The sequence below is a fragment of the Chaetodon auriga genome, chromosome 24 (genome assembly GCF_051107435.1).
Source record: "Chaetodon auriga isolate fChaAug3 chromosome 24, fChaAug3.hap1, whole genome shotgun sequence".
NCBI classification, from domain to species: domain Eukaryota; kingdom Metazoa; phylum Chordata; class Actinopteri; order Chaetodontiformes; family Chaetodontidae; genus Chaetodon; species Chaetodon auriga.
This window is the reverse complement of record NC_135097.1, coordinates 12,729,670-12,749,826: the sequence shown is the minus strand read 5'-3', so window position 1 is coordinate 12,749,826 and position 20,157 is coordinate 12,729,670. Positions and strand designations below refer to the sequence as shown.

General features: G+C 46.9%; 1 protein-coding gene across 1 annotated transcript in view; it reads left to right on the top strand.

Annotated features, from left to right (window-relative positions):
• The window catches only part of kdm6ba (lysine (K)-specific demethylase 6B, a), a 93,260-nt gene that overhangs the window by 61,981 nt on the left and 11,122 nt on the right, over positions 1–20,157 (top strand). The window contains exons 5-11 of the mRNA XM_076724796.1: positions 816–877; positions 16,246–16,332; positions 18,343–18,464; positions 19,021–19,144; positions 19,351–19,446; positions 19,595–19,880; positions 20,010–20,087. Of these exons, the coding sequence (XP_076580911.1) occupies positions 19,026–19,144; positions 19,351–19,446; positions 19,595–19,880; positions 20,010–20,087 (579 nt within the window). The 5' untranslated portion in view covers positions 816–877; positions 16,246–16,332; positions 18,343–18,464; positions 19,021–19,025. The remainder of the gene's footprint in view (positions 1–815; positions 878–16,245; positions 16,333–18,342; positions 18,465–19,020; positions 19,145–19,350; positions 19,447–19,594; positions 19,881–20,009; positions 20,088–20,157) is intronic.

Here is a 20,157-nt window from a genome sequence, read left to right as displayed (position 1 = left end):
ACCACAGGATAGTCTGCAAACGTCACGCATGCATGATGAAACGGGCGAATGGAATAACCAATGAGCTCTGGTTGTCTTGTGTAGGCAGATTGAGGTGTTGGTCCTTTAACCTTTGACTAAAGTGCTGATGAATTGCTGACCACTGCTTCAACTCACGCTGGAATGTCAGACGTGTTTGACCTAGTTTTGACTAAAGATGAAAATAGAATTGCTCCTTCATCGTTCTCAACACACACTACTGCAAACCAGCCTCAAACCACCACACGTTTGTGGAAAAAGCCATAGGCTAATGCCTCGTCCACATGTACATGGGTATGTTTTAAAACAGGCCTTGTCCCTCCTTCGCTCTCAAAAGATCCTGTCCCGACAGGCACTGTTTTAAGAAAGATCCCTGTCCATAGATAAACCCCCCAATTCAAGCACCTCATGTAAACAAAGGAGATAACAGCGCACAAGCTGACAACTCAATTTTCTCTGTCTACACATCAACACTGCAAACACAGTTTCACAGTTTTCCGAGAGGTCAGTTTTCAGTGACTGAAAACTGCGTTTGTGTACAAGGCACTAAATGGCTGCATATTGTCACCACACTGAATTTTGATGGAATAAAATAGGCACACCTGACTGTACTTTGTGTGTGTGTGTGTGTGTGTGTGTGTGTGTGTGTGTGTGTGTGTGTGTGTGTTTGCGTGTGTGTGAATGTTGATCAAGCACTGCGACGGCATGCTTCTGAACTTGCGTCCAGCTCCTTGCTGCTGTTGTTGACACTGTTCAACCTCTCGACTAACCTTTGTTCCTCCATGTTGTGGTTTCAGGAGGAGGGACGTGTCATGGTGGCCTTCTGAAAGTGACGGACTACATTACCCATAATCACCAGGTAGGGCTGCCTTTTAGCTTACAGTTTACAGTTTCCTCCCTTCATCTTGCTCACTCTGCTTCTGGCCGACTGTCATTTCTTTAGTCCACAAACACACAACGCTGTGCCTGCACTCACACACACTGCGTGATTGGTGTGTGAGTGCGTTCAATTGTTTTGTCCATTTCTGCAGTCACCTGTCAGTACCTAACAGCAGGTGTATTACCCTAAGTACATTAAGCACGTAAATGTTGTACAGCCTGTACACACAGGCGGGCTCCATTGTACAATATGTAGGTGAGACAGGTCGAGTAACAGAGCGAGATGTGTCAAAAGAGAATGAGTAAGACAGGAGTAGGAGTAAAACGGAGAGAGAGTGCATTACACACACACACACACACACATTCATTGGAAGGTAGTGGGTTGTGAAATCATGGGTGTGAGTGGACCGCTGCTCCTTTCTGCAATCTCACAAAATCAACCGTTCTCTTGAATGGTATGTGTTTTGTCAGTCCTCAAAGAGCTGTGTACTTTCAGGCCTCTGAGTCAGATGTTAGACTTCCAGCTCCTCGCTCTTTAAAGCCACATCAGAGTCAAAAAAAAAAAAAGAAAGAAAGGTAAATTATTTGCTTGCTGTTAGCAGCTAGTGTTATGCAAAGCACCCAAGTGTGTGGTAAATTTGTGATGGATGCCAGAATGATCCATGTGTCACATTAGTTTGACTGTTTGGAATACATAGTATAATCAGAGCTGAAATAATTAGACAATTTTGACAACCAGTTAATCATTTAAGATATTTTTTTGCCAAAAATACCACAAATTCACTGGTTTAAGACTCCCAGAAGTGAATATTTTTTGTTTTTCCTCATCTTTTATGATGGTAAACTATTTTCCTCTGGGTTCTAGAGACACAACAAGCAGTTGAAGGAAGTCGGCTTGGGCTTTAAGAGATTGTTGTGGGTAGCGTAGCCAAACATGAGTTTAGCTGCTGAGGACTCAGCTGAGAGGACACTCGGCATGGCTACAGTGGACCAACCCTGGCTGATGGGAAAACCCTTACAGTGTACACTTAAGTGTTAGCATGTAGCACCAAAGCCAATTATCTACCCAGCAGGGACACATGGATGATTGCGGTGTCCATGCTTTCACACTTTAAGAGGAAAATTGACCAGTTCGACAATCTCCTGAAAACACGATGTATTCTTCTAAGAGTCATCCAAAATTTTTAAGCTCCTCAAAGAGGAGTTTACTTTCTCACTATGTTTAACTTTGGGGTGGTGAGTATATTAAGCAGGACTGGAGTGCTTAGCTTATCATAGAGCTACAGTCGGGATTAGCTGGTTGCTTGAGAAACTAGAGGGAAAGCCAGGCTCCCTATCGACCCCTCTCTCCTTGAATAAGGGCCCTAATTATCAGGGCTGGAGTGCTCCACTCAGCCGGCTACATGGCTGCTATATGTGGGTGTGCTAAGCCAGTCGGTCTGTCTGACTGCCTGTGTGGCTCTCTGTCTCCTCGTGGTGTGACTGTGTGTGAGTATGTGCGTGGAGGTGATTATTATCGTGTCTGCCGGCCTCTCAGTGTACCCAGAAGGCTGACTCACGCTGTGCCACATGTACACACACACACACACACACACACACACACAGTCCCACACACTATCCTACATATCAGAGGCTGAGAAGTACCATCTGTACCAGGGACACAGTCTCCTACGACTGCAGAGCACACTCACTCTCTCACATGCATACTTTCTTTCTTCTACTGTTGCTCTGTCTGGACCTCATCAGTATTACATGCTGTTTATTTTTTATGTGTGTATGTGTGAGTGTGTGTGTGTGTGTGTGTGTGTGTGTGGGGCTGGTATGACAGGAATTCTGGGGCTCGTACCCATGGGAGAGCTGCTAAATATATATATTTGGAGTGTGAGAACTGAGCCGTCCTTGTCCCCGATCTCTTTAATTAGACACACACAAAGTCCCCACCACACACACAAACACACACGCCTGCCTGCCTCCCTTCTACACACATGAATACAGAATTGCTAGCCACGCATAAGAGCTATAAGAACTTAAACACACAGCGCTTCACAAAAATCTTTTTTCCCATTATTATCCCTTCCTGCCACGCACGCACACACACACACACACACACACACACACACACACACACACACACACACACACACACACACACATATTTGGGAGACCTGGGGCACACTGTAATGCCTTGGCTTCCCTTGTTGTGGGAGAGGAAGGATGGAAATTGAGCTCAGACATACATTTAATATTCTCAGACCCTTATTATATACAGTGCAGTACATCTATGAGAGAGGCAGCTGCAAGAAGCTGTGCATGCGTGTGTGTTTGTCTGTGTGGGGTCGTGTGTGTGGTACACTACAGTCCCACCCATGACCACATCAATCAGCCATCCTCTTCCTGTTCACTTCTGATGGCTAATGGTCTCCCACCACACTCTTTATAGTGCAATCACACACGCTCACACACATTCATTGACACATCTAAAGCCAAGCAAAGATGCACACTTTGGACACTCTCAACACACCTAGTGGAGTATGTGGTGTAATAATCTCGCATACTTTGATCAAGATGAGAATAGAAGTTCAGATGAAAGTAAAAACAAAAATGGAAAACATACACAGGATTACACAGCAGCAAAAAACAAGCAGGGTAAGCAGCACAGCATTTGATCGTACTGTCAGCCTATTTTTGTGCAGGAGAGAGCAGTGCAGAAACAGTGGACAACATACACAACAGTGAGACGCACATGATATACAGCCTCCATACAGAATGCGCTCGTTTACAGCTCTATGATAGGTAATTAAGGACTGCAGCAATTCAGGGTGTAATAGCTTCCAGATGATGTTATAAAATGTCTTGGGCTTCAGCTGACTTGATTTATTATAATATATGTACTGATTATAACATTAAGGGTGCAAGTTTTTCTGAGTATGTAATTATATCATCTGGAATTTAATTACTTTTTTTTTTTTTAACAACTTCCATCTATGTGCAGAGGAAACGTACACATTGACATGCTAGGACACTGTCGGCTGCTACAAGCTTTTGTTCCACAGTCAGTTAGAAATGAAAGTGGCCTCTTCATTTTTGCACTAGACCCTCACTTTTACTCGCTTTTACTGGCACACTAGCAGCTGCAAATGCTTCCACGTTGGCCAACACACTCTTTTTTTCTAAATTACAGCTCACTACACAGGACCATATGAGCTGTATCTGCTGATTTCTCCACACAGCCTTTTGACAAACAAAAACAAAACATGTATATACAAGCACACTGCCTCCCAGTGTCATGAAGACCCCCACTGTGCTGCATCCCTCCTCTTTCTCAACACAAAACACATTATTGAACATTCATTGTCACTTGACAATAGACTCTAGATCCACCCTGGTGGTACATACCACACATGCCATGCACTTACTTCATCAGGGGTTTGAGTCCAGCCCACACACACACAAACACACATCTCTTGACACTCTTCATTGCACACTAATGACAGTAGGAATGCCTTCAATATCAGCCTACAGTGAGAGAAACCTGTTGTGATAGGACAGAGAACAGACAGTGAGAGACTGATAGCATCATTGATTTGTACCCGGGCAGACAGAGCTTTCAAAATGTTCTCATTTTATTCTTTATGCTGTTGTTTTTAGATTTGTTATAACCATAAATAAACTGCCCATGTGTGTATCTTTATGTCATCGTCTCAGCATCATCCATGACACACTCCCATCCTCCCTGCCACGACTAATTTTGCCTCCCGTTGTCTTGCTGAGGCAGTGCTTTCTAAATATAACCTCTGCGTGTGTGTGTGTGTGTGTGTGTGTGTGTGTGTGTGTGTGTGTGTGTGTGTGTGTGTGACACATACTGCTGGTTGTACCAATGTGGTTCTTTGGCATTATTACAGAGTACAGGATGGTTACTTTGGCGAGGAAAAGCTGGAACTAATGTTTCCGGCCTTAGAGAGACCCATTTGTCTTTTTCAAAGCCTTGTTTACCTCACACAGGATGTTAGCAGGCTGCCTCTGAGCACATAGCATATACAGTAATTCTTGGACTTCTGTGTGCACAGTCATGACATGCACGATGTTAATGTCACATCTACAGAGCTAGGAACAAGAAAATCATTAGCCACATCACTTAGGCTTTATTTGCTGTCCACACCATGTTGTGATAATAAATAATGCATTAGTTAGATATAACTAAGCCTTCAAAGACTTGCCAAGTGAGTGCACAATGCTATTAAGCCTTTCACTGCAAGGTAAATCTCTCTGTATGTTGCAGTATGCCACAGTTTTTTAATCTGGTGTCTGTGATGACCTTCCCGCGCTGGCACAGCGATAGCAATGCATTGCCTTTTATGTCAATCAGCAAAATGGTGTGACCGAGCTTAAGGGGGGTGCAACCGTAGCAACAGAGGAGGCTACAGCAGCTAGCAGTTTGGCGGAACCTTTGACGTCATGAGCGCGTGGACAGTGTTTGTGTAATTACTATCACTGCCAGGAGGAGGAGATACAAGTTGTGCACTGCGGATTTAATAAGGCACCTTTAAACGATTTATAAGATATAACTAATGGCTTTTGATGTGGCTGATAAATTATTTACTCATGCTTTGTAGCTCGGTTATAAGTTATTTATAAGAGTAGGTTTTGGCCACTGGAAAGGGTTCTGGAGGATCTGGGTCAAATTCCATTCATTAACGTCTTATTTAGCTTCTTTCACAAAGCCAAATGTTCTTCTTCAAAATGTCATTTTCGATCATGCTGTTAGTTGCAGTTCACAAACCCTTCATAAAAAAAGTGCCTCTTTGGAAAGTGTTACCTAAATATATAGCAGATGCTAAATTAGATATATATCAGGGACAATGTAAAATAAAATAACACATCAAATATGATACAGTGTCTTCCAGCTTGGTTAAGGACAGGCTTACATAAAATGGTTCATTATTATTAAAAGTCTATAGAGACATTGGTTGTTTTTGATTTATGAATATGGAAGTTTTCCTAAAAGCCACAGACGTTAGAGCAGTGTAAACCTGTTCGTATCTATAAGCCTTACAGTGAGAGCTTTATTTACCCACACAGAGATATGATACAGAGTAGGTTATAACCCCTACATAAGTTTATTTTTGAATTTTTAGCCTGTACAGCCCACACCTGGACCTTCAGTATTTATAGTCCGCTAAATCTAATCCTAACACTGTGATACTGCATCTGTCTTCCTGTGGTAATATGGCGTCAAGGGCTAATACACCATCCAAAAATAGACGGTCACACGGAAATATGGCTGTTCGCCGAGTCCAACAGTCGGTCACGAGTCTGCCTAAAAACGGCTCCGGTGTGAAATTAAAAATAAAAAGGTACAAATGAATATACCCAGCGGGAGGGGGGGCAGCGTCGAGGAGCAGCTCCAGTACCGGCAGGCGGACTCGGTGCCAGTTTGCGCTGTCAGGGAATTCCGGGGCCGTGCGCTGACGTCACGCGTGTGTACGCCTCTGTCTCGGAGTGCGCGTGTTTGAGTGCGCGTGGCTCTGTCCCTTTAAAACAGAGCTCAGCGCAACAGGATCCTGCCCGGCTGCTTCTGTGTGAGAGGCAGAGGAGGAAAGGAGCTCGACGCGGAGACACACAGGACCGCGGCTGTCGCTGAGACGGCGAAGGCAGCCATCAAATGGAATAATACGCCCAGTATAGAGAAGAGGAAGCTTATCACGGACAGCAGAGAGGCTCTACGGACGTCAGACGGCTCAACTTTCATGGTTGTTTCGAGAGGAAGCGGCAGAGACTAACAGGGATTACAGAACTGCGGCTCCGCTCAGGCAGCTGGTCCGGAATTTCTCTGCAGACTCGGAGCTCCAAACTTGCGGATACAGACACGCTCAAGGCTACCGTGGACCTCCAGGAACCGGTTACATATTCTTCCTTGGAAATTATTTTATCCCTGGAGCGTCCGTTTGCTTGAATGAACGGTGAGTGCAGGAGCTGCTGTGTGAGCCGGGAGCGTTTAAAAGCCCAGCGCTCTGTGTTTTGGTTGTGAGCAGGTTAGTGCTGATCAAAAAGTCCGTTTTAACGTGAAAACCTTCCACGTGTCGAGTTATTTCTCACTCATACCATATGTTGCTCCATTGTGTTTTCCTGTTGCGATTCGGGACGGCAGTGAGTGGATTATTGTAATCAAGCGGAACCCTTGATCATGTGTAATCGATGAGGTGGGGGAATTTCGCTGTGTTTTTTCTCAACCACGGGTGACTCTAATCCCACACGCGTGTGTCTCAATTCGGTGAATTGTTTTCCTCATATCATCGGTTGATCATCTTTACCGGCCATGTTTAATCATTCAGTGCACGTGGATCAGAGTCATTACTGTGAACTGGCTTTAATGTGAATTTGGGGTTCATGGGGGTTACTTCTGTATTTATTTTGGGGTCTGGGGGTAAAATGCCCCTGAGTAACCCCCATCATGAACTTGTAAGGTTTTGTGTATTTCGGGAATTTCTGTCTGTTTCAGTATAGATTTCAACCCATTTTCAATGTTTGATAATGACACCGGCTTGATAACAAAGTAGTCGTCCTAATGCATCTATTCATGGAACTGTGAAAATGAGCTGAGCCTCGTCTTGCTGGGGGGCACCCCGGGTCCTAGTTTGGTCATTGTTGCCCTGAAAACCCATGATCATCCCATGGCTAGAAAAGGGAAGGAGAGCTAGAGGACGGGGAGAGAAAATTGCCTGTGTAAGGAGATCTCACGCCATTGTGTGTGTGTGTGTGTGTGTGTGTGTGTGTGTGTGTGTGTGTGTGTGTGTGTGTGGGAGTGGGTGGCTCTGCTGGAGTAGGAGTGGGGGGTGGGCAGGAGCACTGAGGTCGGCAGCCGTATAAAGTGAATGGATAGCTGCCACCCCCATCACCCCCAGTCAATCCTTACGCACACAAAGAGCCGGATTGAAAGGAAGTGATTTGCATCACCTCTCATTTTGGGGGGGAGGGGCGCTGTTTTGGTGCTGCCCTTTAGGTCTGGGTTTTAGGGGTGGCTTGTCTGACCACATAGGATCCCCTTTAGAGGGAACCGTGGTCTAAGATGACTGACTTCAGCGGCTCTTTGACGTCTCTGCCCTTATCGTGGTCCACGCTCTCCATGACGCGAAGAAAGCCCTGAGGAGTCAGCTGGGTGAGGTCACGGCAGGTCTGCACACACCCGGCTGGCGCACATGTGTGTTTGAGCTGTGCGTAACTTCAGTGCGGAGGAGAAACTCCCAACACAATGCAAGTTCAGCGGGAATGACGGGGGCCAGTCTGGGGGCGTGCCGCCGTCTTTTTGCTGTAGAACCAATAGTTGTTGATATTGGTGCGTATTATTGCCTCACCGCCCACAGACAAGCAGTATGCTGAGAATTTGTGACTGGGGGGTGGGGGGGCTCATTTGTCGCTTTATTGCCCGCAATAAACGAGCCCAGATCAGGAAGAGCGGAGTGTGCTGGCATGGGGTCGCGAAGAAAACAAAGCAACTTAAAAAAAAGAGAGATCCTTTGAAGATCCACTTCCGATCAATCAGATCGATTGGCGTGGAAGCCGCGTTTTGTCCCCGCGTTTGATGTCGGAGGTTGTAAAGAAGATAAAGCTCCACATCGCTCCACACACTTTAGCCGACTGTGTGCTGTCTCAGCGCACCCCGCCCCCGTCTGTCCCGTGATCTCAATAGAGAGTGTGTGTGTGTGTGTGTGTGTGTGTGTGTGTGTGTGTGTGTGTGAATGAACAATTCACCGCCCATTTTACTATGAGTGATGACGAACATGGTTGAATATCGAAGTGATACACACGCGCAAGGAGAGAGAGAGAGTGAGATGACGGTGGAAATGAGGCTATAACTCAACAATAGTGACTGAGTCACAGCTTGAGTAGGCAAAGTAGAAGAGAAGTGTGTGTGTGTGTGTGTGTGTGTGTGTGTGTGTGTGTGTGTGTGTGTGTGTGTGTGTGTCTCAGGACAGTGCCCATATGTAGCCTTGATGGGGGTGTTGCAGGGTGTCCAAAGCAAGTTGAGGATTACTTTGATCTAATTAAGATTTTTCCTTCATGCATGGGAAATGGGTCATGGCTTAAAGTGCTTACTCATCTAACACTGCCTCGACAGTTGACTGTGCTGAAACAAGAGCTCTGTGTGTGTGTGTGTGTGTGTGTGTGAGTGTGAGAGAGAGAGAGAGAGTCCAGTAACATTTGGAGGCTTCCTCTGCTTCTCAACTACCTTTGCTGAGTGTTACAGAAAACAAACACAGTGTGTGTGTTTCAAAGGGAAGCGGGTGGGGGAAGTGATTGGATGTCATCACGAAACGTCTGTTGGTGTGACACCATGCTGTTGCAGCCTTTCCAGTAAAGGGTGTCGCTTCTCCTCCAGAGAGTAACTCAAAATGAGAGTGAGGGAATGAAGGGAGGTGCGGGATGACATCTGCCCCGGTGACGATTTCTCAAACACTCCCCACACGCCCCAACAGATCAGGCGTGAAAACACGAGTTCTTCTACGTGTTAGCTGGCACAATGGTTGGAAACCAGATGAGGAATTTCCCATCACTTCATGTCAGCAGAAATACTGAACATTTAAAGGGGCACCATCAGAACATTTCCTCTTCATTTAACAATAGACATTCAAGAAATTAATATTCATACTACAGCAATTTCATACAACTGGATATAGTGCTAATTGGTTGCCCTCTGTACTACAGTGAAATACCTGCCAGTTAATGTAGTCTCCCGCAGTGCATGCTAACACCACAGCTCACCGAGCTTGTCCAGACAGCAGGGTGAAGGTTTCAGAGTTTGGTTGGGGCCGGGGGGGGGGGGGGCACTCAGTCAACCAAGTGTGGAATTCCACCATGCAGCGTGAGACTGCCTACGGTGGATCCTGGTCTCTCTCAGTGGAGGCCAAGCCCCCCAAAAAGGAACTGTACTCTGAACTTTTTTAGGATCTGCCATATGTGAAGGGTTAATGTCAACTCTGTCGGGTATTTGAAAAGGCTGAAGGGCAAGAAAAAGAGCAAGGCAGGCAAAATGTTACAGCGCTCATACTGTTGAGTGTAATGCGATGAAGTTTGAGTGATCAGTAGGGGAAAGTTGAGTCATGGCAGCAGAAATAGTACAACTCACATGAAGTGAAATTACAAAAAAAAGGCAATAAAAAGCACAAAAATAGATAAAAATAAGTGTTCTTATGCACATGGGCATAAAGAGACTTTTTAGGTTTGAAATACGGAAAACCGGTTTGGTTTACATTAATCAGTAACATGTATTGATGAAGTCATGATCCTTATTACACATTTCTCATTAGTTTCTCAGGACCAGCAGGACCCTGCTGTACTGCCAGCCAACCACGAGGCTTAGCCATCCACAGCTATAAATATTGGTCATACATGCAGCTGTGGTCTCATTCCAGGTTCTGTTCTGCTGTGTTTTGGACCCGAGAGCTGTAAGTTAAACCAGATCAGTGTAATTCAGTCCAGAAGCTGAGGAGTGAACTTAAAGAGCGCTTTTGGGGCGGCGAGCGATTCAAATGCAGCCGAGCCAGTAGGGTAATGTGAAACACGGCAGTGATGACGTTAGAAAACAGAATAGTATGAAGATGGAATCGGTCCTGGGTGAGCAGGTCAGCATCAGAGAGCAGCAGGGTGTTTACGTCCTGCTCGCTTGCTCAGCCGAGTGAGAGAAAAAGGGAAAGTTTTCCCTCTGACTTCAGTTCCTCTTTGTTATCTCTGGCTCTTTGCCACCGGTGATGATGCCACAGTGGAAGGGAAGTGTGCAAACCTACACACTGCATGTGTGTGACTCATACACACACTTAGACACACACTGTAACAACTTGGAAAGAATTTTCTTCCTTCTCCTTTTACTTCCTCTCACCTCCTGTGACTGCTTTTCGCCACTCCGAACCACGCCGGCAAAATAAATGATAGCGTAGCCGGCGAGTAGGCCCGTGTGCATCATGGGAAATTTATTTAAAAAAAGGAAAGAAAAAAAAAAGCTTAACGGATCAACGGCGTTTGTATTTGAGGAATCCGTAAACAGTCCTTGGATTCTCTGAATGAACAAACGTCGTCATAACAAAGGTGGTCAGCCTGCGTCACAGCTGAAGTCAAAACGATCCGAGCGTGTCAGAGCGACGCTGCACCGCCATCTGCACACATGCTGCCATCACTGCTGATGCACACAGGACTCACACACTTTTTTGTTGTTGTTTTTTTGTTATTCATACAGAGACACACACACTCACGTACAGACTGCTGATGAGACATAATGTCATGAGTCCAGGGAGGAAGAGGAAGAGGCTGACGTGTGTGCGTGAGGTCAGCCTGTCCTGTGTCTCAGTAAACATGTTGATCAGTGAAGACCTCTCATAAACTCCATCCCTCTCTCTGTCTGTCTCTCCAGCTTAGTTTTATAACTGTTAGTGAAGACGCCATCGGTTCCCTTCGCAACCGTTACCAAGGCAGCAGAGTCTGCATTTCTGAGCTAGTCCGTGTGTGTGTGTGTGTGTGTGTGTGTGTGTGGTAGTCCTGGATGTGGAATAGAAGCAGCGGGAGAGGCACAGAGCAGCGTGAGCGAGGTGGATTCTGCAGTTGTGATTTTGAGGCATTGTTCTGCTTAAAGAGGCGTCGCTGTGATGTTTGTTTCCAAGCTTTTCGTAGTTTCACGAAGAACCAGAAAGTTCGGGGGGTTTTGAAGTCGCTCAAACATGGAAATCGAGAGTGACAGCGATGAAGCCGCTTGTCAAAAAGACACCCACGTCCTCTCAGATATCCTGTTTGTCAGGATTAACGTGCTGTTTTCCTTTCTTTGGAGTCACACGCCAGGTGTTGAGTCATTTCTTTCTGTCTCAGACACAGACGGCAGCTACGTGCACAAAACGGCTGTCGAGAAATCCAGACCGTTTCCTCCGTTAAACACAGAGTTTCTGTGAAAGCGAAGCAGGGAGCAGCAGTGACCGGGAGGAGGAGTTACGCAGCGTACACACACTCATTCTGCCATCAGATGTTTGTCATTCACTTTTACCAGAAGCTAAAAAGAGGGCAAACAAGGCTTTTCAGCCGGGGTCAGAGCCAAGCAGACGGCTTTTCAAGTCATTTGACTGTCTTGTTTTTGTTGACGAGGCTTGTGTGAGTCATGAGTTGGGCACACGTGCCGTTCACACGAGATGACTGTGTGTCTGAGGTGTATTTTAGGAGCCGCGAATGAAACCGAGCCGGCTTTTTGACTCGACTCTCCGTGTTTCACATCAGCAGAGACTCATATTAGTCACATATGTTCACTTTCATCTGCCTTTAAACGGTCAAAGGCTGTTTCAGACACACTAAAACACATACAGTTGATATCTTTTCAACAGGAAGCCTCAGCCTTCAGACCCCTCCCCAAGGCCTCTCTCTTCGATACACACACACACACACACACACACACCCCCCCACACCCCTCAGGGAGGCTTACTTCCTGTGGTTGTGACGACAGCTTCCTCTGTTCCCCTTCTCTTCAACGTCACACACACACGTGCATCAGATGCGTGTGTGTGTGTGTGTGTGTGTGTGTGTGTGTGTGTGTGTGTCAGAAGAAGAGATGCACCACATTAACACCCCCCCCCCCCCTCTTTTTCCACTAACAGTGGCAAACTCTTTATCATCAGTTTGCCACTGGGGGTCCGGAAATCGACGTTTTAATCTCTTCAGTGTTTTACAGCCAAAGCAGTTTTTTAGTCCAATGGAAAAAGAGGTGGTGACAAGCCAAGCAAGCAGCACGCTGACAGGCTGACCACCAACAGCCCAAACAAAACAGTGTTTGGTTGGTGGTTGCAGCCAACCTGAAGCTTCTCGCTGTTGTTTCCAAATCTACCGAATGTTGAAATAAACAGCACGGCAGACCCAGCAGAGGTTAAATGTGAAGATTTGGGACCTTCTTGGTCATGGTCCGAATGTAGAGCAGATGTGGGGCCAGGAGTATGACCAATAAGAGCTTCTCTCTGGGCTGTCATGGCTGCCTGGCCTGCTGCTGCTGAGCGTAGAGATGGCCTGGGGGCAAGCGGGTGAAGGGTTAGGTCAGCGGTCTGTCCCCTGGATCACGTGTTCTGTTGTTGAGACAGATGCTAGCAGGAGCTAATCATCCATTACTGAGGTCAGATGCTTCTGTGTTTGTGTGCAGGAACAGTGTTTGCCTGCTGTGTCCTCGGCTGACCTGCACAGTGTGCTGCCCGAAACTGTGTCTTCTGATTTTGTGTGTGTGTGTGTGTGTGTGTGTGTGTGTGTGTGTGTGTGTGTGTGTGTGTGTGTAAAGATTTGGACGGGATGAAGTTAGCCCGCATCACTGTCCTGGAACGGCATTTGCTGACGTCTGCACACACACACAAACAAATAAACACACACGTGTGCACGCACACAGGCAGGGAGCCTGGCAACGAGGTGGGGGGGCGGGGGGGCGGATGCAGGAGCTGCCTGTTCCTCTGTGTGTGTGTGTGTGTGTGTGTGTGTGTGTGTGTGTGTGTGTGTGTGTGTGTGTGTGTGTGTGAGTGAGAGAGAGAGAAATGCATGGTGTTTCCTTCAGAACACGATCTCTATCTGGGACTGATTATGTAATGGCCAAATGGAGTAGAGAGGGTGAGGGAGGACAGAGCAAGACAGGGAGAGAGAGAGAGAGAGAGAGACAGAGAGAGAGAGAGGAAGGAAGGGAGGGAGGGAGGGAGGGAGGCAGGACCATGCATGGCCTTTCCGTCATCCTCTGCCAGAACTCTTCCCTCGCTCTATTTTCTGTTATCTGCTTCTTCTCCCAGCCTTATCTGGTCATTTCTTATCAGACTGGCTCCACAGTGACTCGACCAGGACGCTAACACTCTGCAGCTGCCTGCTGTTACACCCTCCAGCTTTTAGTTTTCAGTCGTCTCGTCCTCCGTGGTGGTTCTCTCCGGCGCCCTCAGCACAAGTCGAGCTCTTCCTACAACACGTCTGCCTCTTGCTCTTTCCCCAGGCAGTATTGATCAACACTGCCATGCTGCAAGAAGTCAGATCTCCAGCGCAACAAATCACTCATCTCGAATCGATCGCTAAATCTTAAACTTTTACTGAAGCCAGTAGAAACCAGGATGAAAGAAGTCTGCTTTTTTTTAGGTTTTTCACAGGTCACAATGCAGGAAAGAAGTAGAGTTTTTACACTCGTACCGATGGATATTTTTTGCAGTGTATGCCCTCACTGCCCCCCCGTCTCCCTCCAGTCTATTTTCCTCTCATGGCCTCAGTGTGGTTGTCTGGCCGTGGACCAGAGCAGGCCAGTGGTTGGCAGGGAAGGGTGAGGGTGAATAAATTAAGGCTACTGCACTGAGACAGACGTCATCCGAACATCTTAATTTCAACCATTTGTTCCCCCCCAGCTCATGTCAGTGACCAAGCAAGCCTCCCCGTGCACAGCCACAAGCTTGTGACTCGGGTTTGTGAGTCTCATGGGATTATGCTGGATTTATTTATTTTGCTTGTGTGTTTCTTTGTTAGATGCCACAGAGGATTCAACAGAGCTCCTTTATTTTCCTTCCAGCGTTTTGGTTGGCGTGGCTGACGACAGTCGGCACAGCTCGGCCTCTGTGTCCAAGTTTGCTGCTTGACCCCGCCTCCCAGCTGATAGCCGGTGTTGGGACAATCACTAACTTGCGTAACTACAGCAGCGAGGCGTTGACAGGAACAGCCCTTTGATGTGTGGTGTCGTAAGGGGGGGATTTCACTTGCGCGGGGGTGGGCAGAGGGATTTTTGATGGAACAGCGAATTCAGCTGTTGTGTCATCGGTTCGGTAATAATTGATAAATACATCAGCTGTGTGTATTCTCACCGAGGAGACAATAGCAACAGTCCTTTAATGACTTTCGCTTCTTGTGCTCAGCGGCGTTCAGAGAGAACAAGGCGGCTTGTTGTGGTTAGATTGAGGTAAAACTGAAAGCAAAAATCTCTCCAGCACTCGCAGTTATAAACTCAACTACCTGAAATTTAGGTGAATTCAAAAGCGTTTGATCAGCGCTTTCGTAGAGTTTGCCCATTTCCCCATCATTTCTCCTGAAGTGGCAGTTTGATTCTCCTCAGCCGTGAACCCCCCCGCCTCGCAGCGCACCATCACATCCTGTTTGTCTATCTATGCACACACACACACACACACACACACACACACACACACAGCTCATCGACCCATGCGGTGCACTTCATAGGAAGCAGAAATGACATCATGATGTCCGAGAAGTTCCCGTGGCTGTCACATCTGCGACAGCGCAGTAACACACCCCCGGTCACCTGACTGTAAGCGGTGTCCCAGGAGGGCGGCGTTAAGGGTGAGCGGTTTCGGGTAAGCCCTCTTCCAGTGTGCTGAGTCATCGGGGGTTCCCCGAAAAATGACGTGCGCAACATTTGCACTCTCGCCATTTTCTCCATCACACAGCACTGAACCACTAACGCATAGCTGATATGACCGCATTTCATGGCTCTGGTGTCATCCGATAGAACCTGAGCCGCGGTGTAACACTGTCTGCCGTCCGTGTGCGCGATCTGGTTTCAGAGTACTCAGTTTCTCACACTGTGCTGGCAGAGCGGCTGTGAGCAACGTGATAGCCAGGGTAGCAACTGGATTAGACGACCGTTTGGTCACAACAGACATAAACACACACCCTCTATAAAAGTGGTAATTACAACCTCGCCACTGTGTCCCTGTTTGCACTCAGCAGTCACAACTGGGTCTCTTGCTAGATTTCTCTTTATATCTCTCTCTTCTTGTTTCTAATTTAAAATTTACACCCCGTCGCCGTCTCTTTCCCTCTCTCCTTTTTCCTTGCCTTTTATTATTTTCCTGAGTTCCCCCCAGTGTGACTCTTTCGCATGTGATAGTTGACTTAGCCGGGCTGGCTCTTCCTGTTCGAGCGAGATCAGCCTCGTCTGTGCGTCTGCTTGCCCGTTAAGCTGCACAGTCAGTCTCACCATTGTGTCTGTGTGCGAAGAGAAAGCGAGAGCGGGCGAACAAGAGCCCCCCTCGCTCCCATTGTGTCGGCTTCCCTGCTGATTTGCCCCTTCGCCTCTGAGCCACCTTAAAGTTTTCCACCCCGCTCTAAAGCCAGGCGTCACCTGAGGGGTCAGGAAGCCAGGATGGATGAGAGCGGCGGCGATTCGTTGCCTAGAAAGTCAGAAAAGAGACGCAGCTGGATGAAAGAAATTGTCAGTTGATACTGAAAGCAAAGACCACCCTCAGCCCTCGATCATGTGCTTTGAGGCTGTACAGTTTTGATCATAACTCTGAGTGCCATATTTAGCACGGCTTCGTGTTGTTGTTATGACAGCTGGACATGAGCGTTTTCGTCTTCTCTGTCTTTCAGGGTTGAGGAGACCCCAGAGAGATGATTGGCAGCCGAAGCTGAGACTTAACACAACTGTGAATCAATAACTTGGTGCTACTCTAAAAGGTACGCTCAGCGTGAGTGTGTGTTTGTTCCAGTTTGTCTTAAAAGCATGTCGTGTGCAGGCCTGACAGTTAGCCTATCTTCACATAGCAGCAGCGTCTGGTGGATGTGAGGCTCATGGGGAGAGATAGGGAGGGTGGTGTGTGTGTGTGTGTCACTGTATAGCACCCCTCCTGACAAGCTAGAAGTGTACAGCGATTGAAATATCCCCCACTGGGCTCTAAATAGAGACAGAGAGATCCAGAGTTGGTGGGAGGAAGATGAGAGGAGGAACTGGTGGGAGGAAGGACTGCGTATGACCAGAGCTAATTTTGGAAAAGTGTTGGAAGAGTGCTGTGCTGAGCAAGAGCAATGAATCATAACCTGTGTTTGCATGTCTGCCCTCCAACTATTGCATTACACATTACTGGTCACGTACTTCAAAATGTTATCATTATGTACCCTGAACGCTCGGAGTCACAGTTCAGTGAGCAACTGGTTTCTTTTACGTTTCACTCCCACAGAGACAGACGTCAAGTGTCATTCTCTGTCACCTTTACATGGTTTTTGTTGTTGTTTATTGATGTCATTCAAATTGGTGTGAGAGGTTGAAGTGATCAGGAGAGTGAGGTAGAGGTTAGTGTGTTTGAATTATCCAGCTTCACTCTGGTGTTGAACAGAGATGACCAAAACTTGGTGTTTTTGTTCCAGTGTGTGTGTCTGAGTCTCTAACAGGAGTTTTAAACAGCGGTGAACGTGTAGGTGTGAACACATCCCTCTCAGGTTTTGTCAGGGAGCTCTTTTGTTGTCTTTTTTTGAATCGAGATACTTTGAAACAGACTTCTTTGTATCTCGACACCTTCTGTCTTTTGTGTGTGTGTGTGTGTGTGTGTGTGTGTTTGTGTGTCCGGTGTTTGAGAAAGCAGGGAGGGGAGGGAGTTATCTCTCAGCTTCTTTTATGCATTTTCCCCTCAACCGCTTTCCTTTGTGTCGTCTCAGTGTATGTGTGTGTTTGTATGTGTGTGTGTGTGCGTGTGTGTGTTGGTAGGTGTGTGGGCGTTTTCATGGCACCGTTCCTACTCTCCACTCCACTCCACCTCCCTCCATCCCTTCCCTCTTCTCCATCTCCATCTTTTCTCCTTAATCTATCCTTCCATCCTGTTCAGACCGTCTGTCGCTGCTGCCCCCCTCTCCCTCTCCATCACGCCTGCCGTAATGAGATTAAACCTTAGTGTATCCACCAGGCATGCACACACACTTTATACACACACCCTTCAGAGTGCTACAGCACACACACACACACACACACAATCATCCACTTAAGAGAGCACACTATTCTCTCTCGCATGCACTAAATCAGTACAAGCCTGACACGACCATGCAGCTTGCACACTTGGCATTGCTTCCTACATCACACACACGCGCTCTCACACACACACATACACACACACACTTGGCATGTGACCAAGGCCTCTCACTCTTAGTCTTTCCCTCTGTCTCTTGTTATCAGTAGGCCCATGGTAAGGATTACAGTAACCCCAGGTCTGTCCTCATAGGTGAGCTCCCCACTGAGCCATCTGGGCCTCAGTAATAATCCTGTCTTCGACTGACTGGTTTAGTGTCGCCTCCTACAGGCTGGCTGACTCATAGCAGCATGCCTCAGACAAAGACATCTATCATAATTTGAGACTTCAAGCAAATTTAAGTTATGCCAGTGTTACTTGGCAGAATGTCCTGACTAGAGCAGAATTAAAGGACAGTTCAATGGTGAGAATCAGATGTAAACATGGGCAAATACCGGCTTTAATTCAGGTTGCCTCTGCAGTCACAGTAAGCTCTCCCCTGCCCTATATTCTACTTAAACCCTCCCCTCTCTGCTGACAAGCTCTCCAACTCACACACATACACACACAGACTAGCCTATATAATAGAGAGCCCACTGGCATTTATTGACTTTTCAGTGTGTCTCTGTCTCGCTCATTCTCATAGTGGCTCCCCTGTTCTCTCTCCCTCTCTCTCTCTCTCTCTCTGCAGCCAGCAGGCTTTCGGGTTCTTGGTGCTAAAGCCAGAGGAGTCGGACAGCACAGATATTCTCAGTGTTGGAGTGAGGCCCTCTCTGTGCTGCAGTGGAGGGCTTCACAGACACAGCTAGTTTGGTGAGTATGAGCTCCCTGATTCTCTTAAAGGACAGACATTGTGTTGTAGGTGTGTGATACAGTTCATGGTTAAGTTACCTGGCCTTGAATAAGTTAGTGGTAGTTTATAGAAATATGGGCTCATACATGTGGAAATGTGTATAAATCAAAGCATGACATTTCAAATAAATCATCTTTTAAACTACAATATTTAAGTCAGAGGAGAGATAAGGATGTTTAAGTGTAATTACATTTCAGAGTCAGAATCCCTCAGCTGCAGCCTGTAATTTTGATTGGCTAACTAGTAATTGCTGTGCAATAGATTTTTAAGGCAATCCGTCGAACCCTGGTGTTTGTTGCATAATGACACGTCTGCCATTTGACCACAAGTACACCAAGGATGCCATGACACTTAAAAGATTGTAGCACTTTATAACAGTATCACATAGTGGTTTGGATTTTGTACATAAAAAGCTTTTTAAAACAAATACACATTAAATGTTCATTCTAGTCTTAGTCCATATGGGTTTTTCTGTATGGGGCCCTGTGAGTAAACTCTCACTGTGTTGATCCACAGGCTGGATGCATCACGCAGTAGAGCAGTTTGGTGGGCGTGGCACACGGGATTCCTTCCCTCTGGACGGACTCAACCGGGGACCATGGGCTCCCGTGGGCGGCCGCGCCTGGCAGCCACCTGCCAGGTCTGTAGCCATGACAACACATGCACACCAACCTTTTTCAGACCTCTTTATTAACTTAAATCCACCAGGTTTAACCTGTAATTAAAGCAGTTGACTTCGTGTTTTTACAGCAGAACTGAAATAAAAGCTTACTGAACAACCTTGGTGTAAAAACTACTAGGAAGCATCACCTGACTGCCCTGTGTGCTCTGCTTGTTCCTAAGCAGGTGTTCGCCTGGAATGAACCAACATCAACTCCTTTCCCATCTACCTCCTGGTCCTATGGGCGGACTGAACCATCCCAATAAATTCTTTAGTAATGGGTAAGACATCAGTGCAGAACAAAATTTACAGAGAGTAATTCATTTCAAAAAAACAAACAAACACATGAAGCAAGCGTGTGGTGTCATTTTTCATTTGTTTTGTAACATTGTTTAACCCTTTTTTTTTTTTTTTTTTTTGGCTGACCAGGCCTGTGCGAGGAGGTGAGAAGCTTGAGCTCCCACAGCCTATGTTACCAGGTCTGCAGAGGGAGCAGCAGAGAGCTCCTCATCATCATCTTCATCCTCCACCTCCCCACAGAGCATGGGAGCAACTAGGTCAGCTGTATGAATCCCATCTTCCTCCTCAAGGACATCCTGTTGTGCCCCTGCCCAATGAGCACTCACTTCGTCTCCATAACGGAGGTTATGCAGGCAGCAGTGGGCCGCCCCCCAACCCCCACCATCCCCCCAGCAGGCCAAACCAATTGCTGAAGGTGAGTAACAAGCTACAGGTGATTTCATGGCAGATTTATGCACAAAGGTTAAACCATGTCTAAACAGTTGTCATAGAAAAAAGGACTCTGTTGACGGTTTCTGTGGTCTGTCTTCACTGTCTGTTTTAGTTTGGGGGTCCTCAGGAGCAGCATGCTCCCCGGGGTCCACCATTGCTGGGAGATGAGATGTGGGCTCAGGTGCAGCAGGTAGGAGCTCTGTAATTGGCCATGATCATATTTCATCATCCATACAGAAATAGAACAGCCTCTGTGCTGG